Source organism: Quercus robur, chromosome 4 (genome assembly GCF_932294415.1).
Source record: "Quercus robur chromosome 4, dhQueRobu3.1, whole genome shotgun sequence".
NCBI lineage: Eukaryota > Viridiplantae > Streptophyta > Magnoliopsida > Fagales > Fagaceae > Quercus > Quercus robur.
This window is the reverse complement of record NC_065537.1, coordinates 57,073,990-57,089,796: the sequence shown is the minus strand read 5'-3', so window position 1 is coordinate 57,089,796 and position 15,807 is coordinate 57,073,990. Positions and strand designations below refer to the sequence as shown.

The following is a 15,807-nucleotide window of genomic DNA, read 5'->3' as shown; positions in this document are numbered from 1 at the left end:
AACCTTCAGTACAAAAAACAGAGACTATACTGGTGGAGGGTACGGTGGTCTGATGGCGGCAAAGGCCTGACTGTCTTCTCAGATTTGTCTCTCTCCACCCTCTATGACAGACCGAATCTCTCTCTCTCTCTACGTTCTCTTTCTCCTTGTCTCTCAGCGTTGTATCTCTCTCTAAACCGTATTTTGGGTTTTTATGTTTTTGGGATCTCTCGCTCTCTCTGTGTGTTAGGGTCTTTGGCCATTTTTCTCACAATCAGTATTGACCACTAAATGGATAAAATTCATATAAAAATTATATATGGAAACAGAAACTGAATCAGAATATTGAAACCAAAGAATTCCTAAAATATACACAATCACATTGAAGCTATCACAAAGGAAGAATTGTAAGAGAATCAAATCAAACAAACTTAAATTAGGAAGTTAAAAAGAAAAAATGAAAGAAATTCAAACAGAAACTGAATATGAATTATTGAAACCGAAAAATTCCTAAAATATACATATATTTTAGCCAGCAAATTCAAAAAAAGAAATGAAAAAAAAAATAGCAACAGTGCGGTTGAGAAAAAAGGACCTAGAGATGACTCTTCGCCGATGACTTTGGATCTTCCAGCCGCGGCAGCCGGAAGATGCGCCATGTGGTGGACTTCCAAATAAGGTGGCGGCGGTGAGGGTTTCGTCGTCCAGTGGTCCGACACGATGGGCGGCGACCCTAACGGCCAATCCCTATCTCCGTATCTCAATACCTCTGGGACGAACGTTTGATCGCACGATTCTCCACTGGATTGCAAGCTTTTTTTTTTTTCTCCTTCCCTTTCTCTGTATCACAGTATCGCTTGTTTTCTTTTGTTTAGAGAGAGCAAATGTTATGCAGTGTGATGAAAAGAAATTGGTAGGGTTTTTTTAATTGCAACGTTTTTTTTTAATGAGAAATGATACGTCTATAACATTTTTATAGCAAATCCTAAATGGCAAGTTGTTACTAGTTGTTACTAGTTTTTCATCATTTTTAAGGTGATATCTTGTGATTAGTGCATACTGCATACCAAAAGTAATGCTAATGACATATATTTGTTCAATTAACAACTTAAATTGTGGAAAAAAAAGTTATTAAGTAAGTTACAATCTATTTTGCAGAAATTAGCAATATATATTAATCTGTTAGTATTGTTACGCAATAAATTTTTCGATCTTTTTTTCATAATTGCTATTGAAGTGACAGATTGTGAATGAGTGTACATTAAAAATGATGCCAATAATAGTGCCGACAATGAAAGTAACGTTGCATTAATCACAATCTACCATCTTAATTGATTGTAAAAAAAGTTGTGAAATTTGCCTATCGGTAACAACAATAATTTTAGTTTTTAAAGGGTATAGTCCTATCTCCCTTTGATCCCCAGTCCCAATAGCAAGCCAAAGACAAAGTCTTAACATCTCTTTTTGTTAACATCTTTGTAGAACCCATGTGAAACCCCACCTCTTCCTTCCTCACTATATTCCCATCTCCAAATATGATACATATATATCTCAAACTTTCTGGAAGTAATTTAAGGAAAACACAAAAAAAGGGAGAAAAAAATGAGTATTCAAAATGACGAGCATGGTGACACATTTTTGTAACCGGTACCATTCTTTTCTCATCGTATGACTTTAGTTTCAATATTAACTCTTTTGTTTTGGAAGCTTAGAATAGAACATGTGGGAAAATAACACTATGATTTTCAATAATGATATATTTTCTTATTCTTCATTATGAATTTTATATTATATGATAAAGAAAGCAATCCTCTCAACCAAGTCTAAGCACAACCATTTAGCTTGGGTGGTTAGAAGTGGATGTTGCATTCAATGGAAGTTTCATAACTTAATTCTATAATATCCTTATCTTTTTCCTTAGTTTGATTGGAAAACAAACAGATGGATAGGTTCTTTTCTTTGATTGAGTAGATCTCTTATATTTGTGCATCTCTTATGCAAGTTTTTTTGGCATATGAAATTAATGCTTTGTTGTACAAGTTTCTTTTAATATTCTTTGTTTTTTGTTCATATATTTTTGTATTTTGATGCATCATACATATATGTATATATGTTAGAAGGTTGGATAGTTTTGAGAAGAAATCTACAAGGAACTGTTTCTTGATCAGTTTGGTTTTTGAGAAAATGGAGTATCTTGTATTGCTTCAAAATGGCCTTGTTGTTTTGTTAACTATTGCTTTCTCTTGGAAGCTTATTACATACATGTGGGGCTCCGTGAAGATGGAGAAGGAACCAATGAAAGTATTGGTCATTGGTGCTGCAGCATGCTAGCTCAACCTGATAGTCTATTTGGTTTCTCTTGGTCCTTGCTAGAAATATTTGATTGTCTTGTTATCATCATGAAACTCAATATTAGAAATTTGAATGCCTTTTATTTTATTATATATTTATTTTTGCTGAATTTCTGAAACAGTCATCTAAATTTTCATTCAAATTGACAAATATGAATGTTCTCCAAATGATAAACCCCAAATTTTCCATTTGTATGATTGCTTAATCTAAATTTGCTTGTGCCTGTGGATACTTGTTGTTTTTTGGTTTCCTCATTATGGTATCTTTAGCTCATATAGATATCATTTATTGGTTTTGTTAGAGTCAATGGTTAAATGATAAAATTTACTTTTTCCTACCTGCTTAAACTATTAAGGCAAATGCTAATTTACCAGGTTTCTCTGTCATAGGAGTTAAAGTCAAAACTGATCCCAATTGTTAATAAGTGAAATTTGTTGCTTTGTATTTTTTTTTTAATAAATATGTTAAAATCATCATCCAATTTTTCATGAATTTTTGTCTCAATTTTTGTTAAAAATTATCTACCAAAAAGCATTTTAATTATTTTTCTTCAAATTTATCCTTAACTTAATTTGAAAATCCTGTTTTCTATTCAGTTTATGACTTCCTGCACTGCTGTTTTGTGATGTAATTCTTAATGAAAATGTTTAAATCTGTGGTTTTCTTTGAAGATGAGTTTGACTACCATTTCTGATTTTTGTAGATAATCTAAAGAAATCCTAAAAATTGTAACTGTTTTGTTGTTGAAATAATCATTGTATTATCTTCTACATTGTAGTCTTTTTGAAATAGTTGGAAAGAATGAGAATTGAAAAAAAAAAAAGCTTGATTTATATCAAGATGACTGTTGTCATTATGTAAAGGAGCAAGTGCATTTGATTTTCAATTCTATAGGTTTGGTATTCTTTCTTCTAGACATGATAATATATAGCTTGTGTATCTGTAGCTCAAAATTTTGATTTTGTTCAACAGGGCAAATAGGTTATGCCATTGCTCCAATGATTGCAAGGGGAATCATGCTGGGTCCTGATCAACCTGTGATTCTACACTTGCTTGATATCACACTGGTAGCTGAAGCCTTAAATGGGGTAAAAATGGAATTGCTTGATGCTGCCTTTCCTCTTCTGAAAGTTATGTCTCTTATCTTGAGAGCTAACTATACTCTCCCTTGAGGTTTCTTAAATTGTCATGAACATGGTTCAATGGAGGTGCATGCTACCACGGACATCACTGAAGCTTGTAAAGATGTCAATATTGCCATTATGCTTAGTGGATTCCCTCAGAAGGAAGGTATGGAAAGTAAGGATATGATGTCTAAGAATGTGCCTATTTACAAGGAACAGGCTTCGATCTTGGAGGAGCATGCTGCTTCGGATTGCAAGGTGACCCCATAAATTCTCTTGAGTGTGTAGATTTAAGATTTTAGGGACACCCACACAACCACACTCAGTTTGGAATATTATCAGTTCACCTTACATAGATTTGTATTTTTTTGTATATATAGCTCCATTTACTTTAAAAATGAAACTGGATGTTCTGAGATGTTTTGAAGTTTAAAAAGAGGAGACATATTGGTTCTATTGATGCTAATTGATTTCATTGGATAAGATTGATGCTAATGGATCTGAGACTTTTTTTGGGATTTTATTTATTTTGTATTTCACGAAAATTTTTATGAGGTATTTCCTTTTCTTACTTGATTGTGAAGTTATTTCCCTTCCTTCTTTAATTTAATTTCACTATTGTAGACCGGTTGATCTTAAAATTTGTTGGAATTTTCAATTCCAATGCTTCGTGTTGAATACAAGCATATCTCTGTTACTTTGCTTGGTACTAACTCAAAGCAGTCTTAAGTGCTGATTCTTGGGTTTTATCCCTCTCTCCACGTCTTGGCGTTGAGTCATGGGTTTTATCCTGTTTGTTTTTATTTTACTTCCCAAAAACACATCCCATTGAAAACTGGTCATCCTGCTCTTGCACCACCTATTACTAGATGCCCTCTAGGCCATGATAAAAATTAGTGAATCAATAAAACTAATGATCTTAGCATCCTGTTCCATTATTATTAGCTTGTGCTAATATGTCCCAGTACATTCCTTGTCTCACTATCATTTCTTGTCCATACTCTTTGGCATGGTCTATTGCTTCTATTAGTTGTAATGGCTCTGTAGCATGCCTTTTGGCATGTCCTCTGACCATTACCTGCTTTGGTAATTGATACAATCTGAATGTCTATATCTTGGTTAATGTTACTATTTTAAGTTACATCTTGGAGGGACGCTTGTGCTCAAATTAGTAATATTGCTAAGCTACCTAATCTAGAGTCCCTTTACATCATAAGAATAATTGATCAGACATTCTTTATATTGCATGAAATATAGTATTTCCCTGGAAAGAAAAATCTTTCAATCATCAGGGAGCAGTGTTTGTCCTTTCTGTCCAGATTGAAGAAGTATGTGTATCCGAATTACTAGTTCTCCAACCCCCTCACTCACTCTAAAAATGGAAGAACAAGAAGCTGCCATGAAAATGCACCATTCAAGAAAATCCTTAATACTCTAAATATTTATGTTTGTTTCTTTTGATCCTCTCAAATCTTGTGTCTCTATGTGCTACCATTGACAATATAATTATGCATTTTCGAGTCTAGTTTCCAACTTATTAATAAACATATTAAGAGAAAACCAGATTTCCTATATGTCTGTTTCCAACATGTTTATAACCAATCATATTGTCAGATTTCTAACAATTACAAATGTTGAAAGATTGAAATCTTTAAAGAGTTCTTTTATTTTATTTTATTTAATCTTTACTTTTATGCAGCTAATTTTTTGAATTAATATTGTTTCCCAAGTGTTTTCTTCTTTTTTTCTTCTCTTTTTTTTCTTTTTTTTTTTTTGAGAAAAATATTGTTTCCTACGTTGATGCCCTTTCACTGCTTTATTATGCAGGTGCTAGTTGTTGCCAACCCTACAAACACCAATGCTCTCATCTTGAAAGAATTTGCTCCTTCAATCCCAGAGAAAAACATCATGTGCCTAACACGACTTGATCATAACAGAGCATTAAGTCAAATAGCTGAGAGAATAAAGGTTTATGTTACTGATGTCAAGAACGTAATCATCTGGGGCAATCACTCTTCAACTCAATATCCGGACACCAATCATGCGACTGTCACCACCACAAATGGAGAGAGACTAGTCAAAGAACTTGATACTGACGATCATTGGTATCTCAAAATATCCAACATGTTTATTTTTTGCCACTTTCACATGTTTAAATTATTTGGAGACATAGGTTGATAAAGTACCTTTAAGTATTTAAATGGGAGGTAGAGCAGGCATAAGGTTCAATCCTCCAAATTTAGACCACCTACATACCATGATACTATTTGTCCTAAAAGATTAAGTTCTTAGGAAATGGTGAATTTAGTTATTTAACAATTTTTTTTTTAAATTATGGATTCTAGTAATTGTAGCTATCCCACCCCTTAAGATAAATAGTGATTGATCATCTATGAAGGCAAAATTGCTCCAGTGAATTTATGGCTCTCCTTAGATTACCATGCTTCTTTTAAGCAATAGCTTGGGGTGCACTGTCAATTAGTACCTACATGCCATTTTCCTAACCCAGGGATCCCAATCTTTGGGGTGTAGGTGGTAACAATTTTTATACCTGAGTTTGTACTCATCAAAAAACAAACTTATGCTTAAATTTGTCTTGCACCCTATTACAGCATTTGCACCAGTTGGAGTAGATAGAAAAAGATGTGAAATTTACACATTTAAGCCCCAAAACTACCCACATCAGTCCTTCTATATTAGGACCTGGCTTTATATTTTTGAAAAGTTATTGAACTCCAAAGTTTTAGGTTGGTGTTGGGTACATTTGGGTGCATGTTGAATATTTAGGTTGCAACTCTTTGCAGGGTCTTCAACAACATAGTTATGTTGACTATCTTCACATCTCTATGCATCCTTGTCAGGCTATTTACTTTGCTTCCCTTTCTATTATTTATTTATTTAAATTTTGTCTATCATAGGTTAAAAAACGAGTTCATCAACATTGTACAGCAACGTGGCGCAGCCATTATCAAGGCTTGGAAAGCATCAAGTGCATTGTCTGCTGCAAGTGTTGCTTGTGATCATATGCGTGATTGAGTTCTCGGGACTCCCAAGGTTGATTATCTTTCATCTCAAATAGCATTTGATCATGCAGAACTTATTTGCTTTCATATATATATATTTTTTAATTATTATTATCTTTTGTAAATTTTCCTTTGGCTTTGTAATTCAAGGAACGTAGGTTTCCCTGGGAGTGTATTCTGATGGTTCTTATGGGATCCCAAAGGATATTATTTACTCTTTTCCTGTTAAATGTGAGAAAGGAGAATGGTCAATTATGAAGGGTAAGTTCTGTGGCTTCTATATGTTGTAAATGTTACTTCTTCTTTCCTTAAGAGTTGAACTGCTAATGTTTTTGAAGCTACAAATCACTATAATTTGCATAGAGGAATATATGTTGTTTGTCAATTATGTCTTAGATCTAAATAATGGTTTCAGAGCAAAGGTAGTTGTTGAAGAGAGCAAGGATATATATTTGGAATATATGGACTATAAGTCTATAACAATGAAATGCATAAAGCTCCAAAACTCCCAGTTACTGATGAGCAATCAACGATGAAATAAAACGAGGGCTATGAGTAATACAATCGAGGATTCATGAATGAATAGTTATAATTATGATAGCCTACTATACTTTTGTGTTAGCAGTTAGCATGTTATATATTCCAAAATGCTGTGAAAAATGGTCCAAATGTTTTAATACTACTTGCATGAGACTATTTCAGTGCACTCAATGTTTGGAACTTGCTTACGCATTGGCAGGGCTTAAGATTGATGAGTTCTCAAGGGCAAAGATGGATGCAACAGCAAAAGACCTCATTGATGAATAAGAAGTGGCCCATTCATGCCTCAACTAACAATAATGAAGAAGACTTGATAATACATGAAAAGAAAAAAGGGATTTCCAATTTCCATCCTAACTTTATGTACAAATTTTATCAGTCACTTATAAGCTTTGGAACAATGACAGAGCAAGATGTGTTCTGATTTATCTTATTTCATTTCATGTGTTGGCAAAAATGTAGACTAGTTCACCAAGCACCTCCCCAAATCCAATAATTAGTTCCATGTTATTACTCATATGTGTTCATTGACTTTATATTATTTCATAAGTCCTAAAAAAACATCAAATTTATAAAGTATTAAAAAAAAAAAACTAAATCCTTATAGGTCATATGACTAAGAATTTGAATTCACTTATTATGCTATAATATATGTACAATATTCTTCAAAACCATCTTATATAAAACATTACAATATTATCCGTACATGACAACTTACTAATTGAATTAAACAAAAAACCATACATATGAACCCATAAATTAAATAAGACTTACTTATTAATAGAAGAAAACCCAGCCCATACCCAACAATTATATAATTACTAAAATACCCTTGACTATAGAATAACTAAATAAATATAAAAACCTAATTAACTACTGTGGATACCTAATCTTTGGCTTTGCCTGTAACGTTAAGCTTCCAAAGGAATTTGCCTTTTAATTGAAAACAATTCCAGGGCTACTCTGTTCATGTCCATTCTGTCTAAAGGAGATTGTGCTGAACATGCAAGTCCAATCTGAAAGACCGATATCAAGCATTCAATTTGTCCACTTGTCCAGTCACTCCAACTTGAATCCATGTTATCATTTTCTCCTGCTTTGTTGAAAATTGAATGGTCCACAATCTCCATCACTCGTCCCGGCAATGCCAACTTAACAAAGTTGTGAAGGTTCAGGTCATCTTTGAATAGTTTATCAGTGGGTCTTCTTCCAGTTAACATCTCCAATAAGAGAATCCCAAAGCTGTAGACATCCCCATTAGTTGAAAGTTGACTACCCATTCCATATTCTGCAAAAATTTAGAGCACTTTCATACACTAAGAACAATTCTTACTCAATGCTATGAAACTGGTGATTTGGTGGAGATGTATATAAATATTCTATACGGGGCATCCCTGTTTTGATTATTGATGCATTCATTATACGTTAATACTTTTACAATTGAGTGAAATCATGATACATTACCTGGAGCAGCATATCCAACAGTTCCCTTAATCCCTACTGAGCTTAATTGATTAAGAAAAGCTTCCTTCCCAGATTTCGAAAGGAGTCTAGCCAAACCAAAATCACTTATATGAGCAATCATATCATCATCGAGAAGAATATTGCTTGGCTTTAGATCACAATGAATAATAGGGGTTTGGCAGTGATGATGAAGATAAAGCAAAGCCGAAGCCACGTCTATAGCAATGTTGATTCTTTGAAGAAGATTTAAACTTCTCAATTGCTTGAGCCCATCTTCAGGATGTAACTGCATCTCCAAGCTTCCATTTGGCATGAACTCATATACTAAAGCTTTAAAATCATTGCCCTTAAAATCAATACTCGAACAAGCAGTCAGAATCTTAACGAGGTTTCGATGCCGGATGTTCCTCAAGGCTTCACATTCGGCAATGAAACTCTTGGAAGCTCCTTGCTTTTGAAGATTGAGTACCTTGACTGCAACATGTGTTTCATCTGGACCAAGTTTTCCTTTATAGACACTACCAAAATTACCTGAACCAATCAAATTCTCCAAAGAGAATCCATCAGTTGCATCGAGTAATTCTTTATACGAGATCTTTTGGTAGGAGGGTCCAAAGGTGGAAATGGAAAGGCTTTTTTTCTTTGACTTTTTCAACCAGGAAAGAGCCATCAAAGAAAACAATGTCAAGCAGAAAGCAGCTGCAATGCTTATTGCCAGTATCAATTTAAAAGCAAAATGCTTTTTGTGTTTCTTGGATCTTTGAATGGGGCATGTAGGCAAATGCAGCTCTCGGATCCCCCCACAAAGACCAGTGTTGCCTTCAACTTCAACTGCACTAGCATTTCTGAAGACCCCTTCTACAGGTACATCTCCCTCAAGATTGTTGAAAGACAGGTTTAAAGTTTGCAACACGGGAAAATTAGCCATATAGATTGTGATTTGGCCGGACAAGTTGTTGTGGGAAAGATCAAGATATTGAATACCTTTTAACTTACTTAGGACGGGAATGGTTCCTTCAAAGGAGTTGCCTTGCATATAAAGTGTTACTAAGGCCAAACACTCCCCTAGCTGGGCTGGAATCTCTTTGGAAAATTTGTTGTATGAAACGTCTAGTAAAACAAGAAATTTCAGGTTTCCAAAATCTGGTGGTAAAAAACCGGTCAAGGAGTTATGAGACACGTCAAATTTGACTAGAGGAAGGCCAAAAAGTTGCTCGGGTATGGTGCTATTTAATTTATTATGGGCAAGGTATACCTCTTGCAGGTGGCTACACCTTCCAAGACTAGTGGGTATGCTCCCTTCTAAGTTGTTATTCCCCAAGTAGAGATTTAGTAATCGAGTCATGTTGCCAATGGAAGACGGGATCACCCCAGTCAATTTGTTTTCATCCAAGTACAACCAGTTCAAGTTTGTGAGCTTTCCAATTGAAGATGGAATATTCCCTGTTAACAAGTTAGATTCCAGGCCAAGTACAGTTAGGCTAACAAGATTTGATATTCGTGTAGGTATGCTCCCACCAATAGAATTGCCAACTAGCCCGAGCCGTACTAATTGGATTGAGAGGTTTGTTATGGAGTTAGGTAGCTCACCTCCAAGCTGGTTGTAGTCGACATCCAGATAGTTTAACTGGCTGCAATTGTTCAAAGAACTCAGAAAACTCAAATCATCAATTGAGTTATTTCCAAGAAGATTAGAATAAGCACCAAACCATTGAAGATTTAGTAGATTACCAAAACTCATAGGAATGGTTCCTGTAAATTGATTTTTTGAGATTTCAAGCGCTTTAATGTCTGACACATTGGACAATGAAACTGGAATTGTTCCTGTAAATTGGTTACCTCCTATATAAAGTATCTGCAGATTTTGAAGAGCAATGCCCAAGTTGGGGTTGAGGTTACCAGTGAAGTTGTTATCAGTCAAGGCAATACGTGTGAGCAATGATAAATTGTAGAGGGAAGGTGGAAACACCCCAGAAAGATGATTAACTGATACTTTAAAAGATGTCAAGCTTTTCATTTGGGCTACTGTATTTGGGATTTCTCCCTCCAAATTGTTATATGAAAACGTAAGCTTTTGGAGAGAGGACAAGTTCCCCAGAGAAGGTGGGAACCGTCCACTTAGACGATTGTTGTAAAGAATCAGTATCTGAAGTTTTGACAAAAAGCCAAGTTCTGAAGGGATTCCTTGTACTAAATCGTTGTACTGGAGATCAAGATACTGTAGGTTGGAACAGTGAGAAAGATTGACTGGAATTTCCCCTCCCAATATTGGATTATGACTCAGGTTCAAATTTCGAAGCCTGGTTAAGTAACCAACTTCTGAAGGAATTCCACCACGGAAAGAGTTAGTTGCAAGGTTGAGGGATCGAAGGAAAGAAAGATTTCCAATGTGGGGTGATATGGTGCCTACCAACTTATTGTTCTTTAGGTCCAAACCGATGACTCTTTGGTGTTTGTTGCCACAAGTGACCCCAACCCATTGGCAGAAATGGAAAGAGTCATTCCAAGAAGCCAGGACATTAAGAGGGCTATCTATGTGGGACTTGAATTCGAGCAGTGTAAGTTTATCAGTTTCGTTTGAAAGTGTGGTAGCTAAGGAAAATTTTGAGATGGATAAAGAGAGGAACAGAAGAAAGATGGCATGGTAGGTTAGTGAGAAGAGTGGTCGTGTATTCATAAGCAGATGATCCATCTTGTAGGAAGAAATTAGCTTCTTCAGAAAGAGATACTGACATAGGCAGGAACTCTCACGCGAATATATAGAGAACAAACTTACAATTTTCTCAAAATAAATAAATAGATAATATTTCTATTATTACTTTCTATTTACTATTTATTAATTCTATAATTTTTTATATAAAAAAATTCATTGCTATATAATTTATAGTTTATAGTTTATATAATATATAATATTCTTGGGGCGTTAAGTGGTTCAAAGAACTCTCACCTGTTCAGGATTTGACCGGCACCGATGATGCTCCACCGTAGATGCTCGGAGAGATGGTCGGCGAAGATCTAAGCATACCGAAGGCGGCCGGTGCGGCTATCGGCGACCATTTTAACTCATCGTAGACTTTCAGTAGAAAGAAGGTCAGAGTTTGAGAGAGGTAAGGAAGGAAGGATGAGGAAGAAGGCGAAACGGCGCGACAGAGAATGAGATAAGACGTAGGATTTCCAAAACGACGTCGTTTTGGTATTAGATTTAAAAAAAAAAAAAAAACTTGTAACGCTGTCGTTTTATAAACCCTAAATATTTTTTATCCCCATCCCAATCAGTTTCGTACCTCTCTTTCTCTCTCTCTCTTCCCGTTAGTCTTCAGCCTCCGCCACTTGCTGTCAGTATGTCACCATTCTCTACTGCTTGATGCTTTGTTCTTGGAGTTTCACCCTCTCCCCTCCGGCTTGTTCTATCAGGTTTGTTAATCTATTTTCCTTTGATAGTTTTGTTTCATCTTTTATGACTTAGCTTTAGTTTAGTTTTTTTTTTTAATTTTTTTAATTTTTATTTGAAATGGTATATTTTTTAGAGAGATTGTGAATTTGTGCATATTTTGTTCGTTTTCTTTCGTGTATGGTTTTTTTTTTTTTTTTGTGCAGAATATTTGGGTTGCCTAATGATTATGTTGTGGTTTGGGAGTGTTAAATTCTGTGTTTTACTACTCCACTGGTGAGGTGCGGTCAAGCACTTGGGGAAACCGCACCTCATAACCGGCCGCACCTTATAGGTGCAGTGCTAAAAACACTCTCATAACCGGCCGCACCGTGTACAGGCCTCACGCGAATAGATAGAGAAAAAACTTAACAATTTTCTCAAAATAAATAAATAGATAATATTTCTGTTATTACTTTCTATTTACTATTTATTAATTCTATAATTTTTTTTATATAAGAAATACATTGCTATATAATTTATAGTTTATATAATATATATAATATTCTTAGGGAGTTAAGTGGTTATATATCTAAATTTATATTCATTGGAATAGTGAATGAGTTTTGCTCATATTAACTAGTAATTCAATACTGGGTGTAACTTGTAATTGGATATCAGCACATACGAATGAGACTACCACGGATAATTGATGAAAAAGTAAATTTGAGTGCACTATCATAAGCTAAGACTAAAGCATATTGTAGGTTTGGGAGTGAAAATAAGTGTATTTCTAGAGTTTTCTTAATTAATTAGATTACCTTTCTTCAATCTTTGATCAAGTCAGTCACATCAAAGATTGTAATACAAATTTTATAACACGTCTAATTTGTTTTATTGGACTAAATCCATGTGAATAAGTGAGGCCATATATAGTGTCTCTTAAAATGGTGATTTAACTTTGGAAATTTACTGTTTAGATTAAGAGTTGTACATTAAAGTTGACACATCAATCAATCAATCATCAAAAAATATATATATATATATATATATATATATATATAAGTATAGATCTCATGTGGGAAAGCATGAGGTTCTACCAAGTGGCACATTGTATGAAGTCATTCTCATTTTGACTTCCACCTCATCTAAATTTAGCATTTATGTCAAACTATTATGTAATGGTAAATGCATTTATTCAGATGTATTAATAAAATTCAAAGAATCTGTATACATTTTTAACTTTACATGCTTTGAATTGATAAGGATGGATTTAAAAAGTTATGGGAAATGTAGGAATAAAATTCAAAGAATTTGTATTCATTTATAACTTTACTTACTTTGAATTGATACGGATGAATCTAAAAAGTCATGGGAAAGGTAGGAATAAAAAAAAAAATTCAATTTTTTACATAAGACTAACTTTAATGCATAATTGCAAGAGTCAAATTCAATGAATTGAATAAATATTATTTGTCTCCACATCTATATATATATATATATATATATATTGATGCGAGACCTCATGTGGGAAAGTATAAGGTTCTGCCAAGTGGCACAATGTATGACATCTTCCTCATTTAGACTTTTACCTTATCTAAATTTAGCATTTATGTCAAACTATTAAGTAATGGCAAATACATTTATTTCAATGTATTAATAAAATTCAAAGAATTTGTAAGTTTTTTACGCTTTTAATATACGTAAATTTTTTTGCCAATTAGATGCTATTTATTATATGATTTATAAACTTATTTTTTATTCATAATTTTAGGTTATAAAAACTTAAAATTTAAACAACCAATTGATGACATAACTATTGATTATTGATCTTATCAAAATTTTGCATGCATAGAGGATATAAGAAGAAAATGAATCCAATGATGGATTTATCAAAATTTACATCCAATAAAAATATATTGAATGAAATAGTAGCCAAACTTTGTAGAATGTGATATATTGCTAAGAATGTGTCTGTGATTGCTTCTTTTTTTTTTATGTTGGCTGGTTGGGTCTGAGGTATATTGTTGCGATGTTATATAATTTACGTATTTATTGTTCATGAAATTTGTTATTGAATGATATACAATAATATTTGTAGTGATTGTGGTTGTGTTTTGTATTATGTAATAAAATCAACATGGGTTTTTCCTATTCCTTTTATGTCGTAGTGTTAAAACAAAAAAACATTTGTTGTTTTCCTGATGTTTCCTCACATTCTCAATAAAACCTTCTCTTAACAGTATTTTAACAATGTTTTCAATGATGTTAGTAGATGGTATTCAAACTGTTCCCTTTCTATTCATTTCAGCATTGCGTATAGAAGTTATTATATCAGCAATAGTGTCTTTATCCATGATAAATTGAAAATTGTTACCCCGAACTTTGATATAATCAACATGCTTTTTTCTTTCTATTTTATGAATTGTTAAAGATATATGTGTGACACAAAATAAGTTTTCCATTTCCATTAAAATTTTTTGATTGAAAGAAAAGAAGACCCATGATTAGTCCAAGTCTTCCACTTAAGCAATGAAAACTGATCCTCACCCATTAATAAAAGTCTTCCAATTCCATTAAAATTTTTTGATTGAAAGAAAAGAAGACCCATTATTAGTCCAAGTCTCCCACTCAAGCAATGAAAACTGATCCTCACCCATTAATAAAAAAAGTTTTCCATTTCCATTAAAAAATTTTAATTGAAAGAAAAGAAGACCCATGATTAGTCCAAGTCTCCCACTCAAGCAATGAAAACTGATCCTCACCCATTAATAAAAGTCTTCCATTTCCATTAAAAAATTTTGATTGAAAGAAAAGAAGACCCATTATTAGTCCAAGTTTCCCACTCAAGCAATGAAAACTGATCCTCACCCATTAATAAAAGTCTTCCATTTCCATTAAAAATTTTTGATTGAAAGAAAAGAAGACCCATGATTAGTCCAAGTCTCCCACTCAAGCAATGAAAACTGATCCTCACTCATTAATTTGTCTTCCATTTCCATTAAAATTTTTTGATTGAAAGAAAAGAAGACCCATTATTAGTCCAAGTCTCCCACTCAAGCAATGAAAACTGATCCGCACCTATTATATATACTAGCTTTTAAACCCGTGCAAATGCACAGGAATTACATAAATACATGTATTTTTGGGTTCTTGGAAAAAACAAATACATCTATTTTCAACAAAATAGAAATAAAAATAAAGAAAAATTTTTAAGAGTCTACAAATAAATTTCTGTATGTAAAAATAATTAGAATCCGAGAAAGCAAATATATTCAAATAATTTTAGGTAAATATTTGGAGAAACATTTTGTTTCAAAAGTCGTACTTAAATAAATTTAATTAAATAGGTATGTAGCTAATGCAATTGAATTTATAAATTTTAAAAAATAACACTTGGTATGAATTTAAAATTTAAAATGTATATAACACTTAGTATGCTATCCATAAAAATATATGTTGTCTTACAAATGGATTTTCTTTTAAGCCTATTCTAAACAACTAAAACTGTAACATCCACTAAGATGGAGAGAAATATTTCTAGCAATTGAAAAAAAAAAAATCCAGGTAAAGAGAATGGTGTGATCATCCTTCCTTGGAAGCAAATTGGTGGAGAAGCAAGATAGTTGTCCATTTCACATCCTTCACCCTAATGCTTCTTCAGCTAAAGAAATTGAACCCATAAACCTAAGTTTAACAGGAAAAAAAATCGAAGAGATTTAGACATCAAATTTAGCACTAACTTTGATAAGACAATTTTAATTATAAAAATACAAACCAACCTCAAGAATATCTCATCATCTCTCAATCTGAATAAAACTTGCTTAATTTAATGTGCATGATAGTGGATGACAAGCCTTGTTTGGATTTTGTTAACTCAGTTAACAAAACTGAGTTTTGTTAACTCATAATCCAAAATCACTGGGCCCCACAGGTAGGGATGCTTGTTTGGCTT

At 33.4% G+C, this 15,807-nt stretch overlaps 3 protein-coding genes and 1 pseudogene across 7 annotated transcripts in view; 2 read left to right on the top strand and 2 right to left on the bottom strand.

Annotated features, from left to right (window-relative positions):
- Positions 1-11,609, bottom strand: part of LOC126723073 (3-hydroxyisobutyryl-CoA hydrolase-like protein 1, mitochondrial) — a 56,033-nt gene extending 44,424 nt beyond the window's left edge. The window contains exon 1 of one of the 2 annotated variants that reach the window (XM_050426327.1): positions 11,430-11,609. The gene's annotated coding sequence lies outside the window, so the exon portion shown is untranslated. The remainder of the gene's footprint in view (positions 1-11,429) is intronic. The other variant, XM_050426329.1, reaches the window with a different exon arrangement.
- LOC126723075 (malate dehydrogenase, cytoplasmic-like) overlaps positions 1-15,807 on the top strand; it is a 98,326-nt gene that overhangs the window by 31,958 nt on the left and 50,561 nt on the right. The window contains exon 1 of one of the 4 annotated variants that reach the window (XM_050426333.1): positions 1,621-1,800. The exons of the other annotated variants lie outside the window; for them this stretch is intronic. The gene's annotated coding sequence lies outside the window, so the exon portion shown is untranslated. Of the gene's footprint in view, positions 1-1,620; positions 1,801-15,807 lie in introns of those variants that run through there. 4 annotated transcript variants of the gene reach the window in all.
- On the top strand, positions 1,812-7,312 carry LOC126723083 (malate dehydrogenase, cytoplasmic-like; annotated as a pseudogene).
- Positions 7,680-11,370, bottom strand: LOC126723072 (putative receptor-like protein kinase At3g47110). The gene is made up of 3 exons (XM_050426316.1): positions 10,073-11,370; positions 8,483-9,925; positions 7,680-8,306 (listed from the first exon to the last, which is right to left on the bottom strand). Exons 1-3 carry the CDS (start codon positions 11,172-11,174, stop codon positions 7,930-7,932), a joined length of 2,922 nt encoding a protein of 973 aa, XP_050282273.1. The 5' UTR covers positions 11,175-11,370; the 3' UTR covers positions 7,680-7,929.

Coding starts and splice junctions, on each gene's coding strand:
- LOC126723072 (XM_050426316.1), bottom strand. CDS start 11,174: ATGGATCATCTGCTTATGAATACACGACCACTCTTCTCACTAACCTAC. Junction 9,926..10,072: donor CGACTACAACCAGCTTGGAG/GTGAGCTACCTA, acceptor ACTTGTTAACAG/GGAATATTCCATCTTCAATT. Junction 8,307..8,482: donor TGTTGGATATGCTGCTCCAG/GTAATGTATCAT, acceptor AAATTTTTGCAG/AATATGGAATGGGTAGTCAA.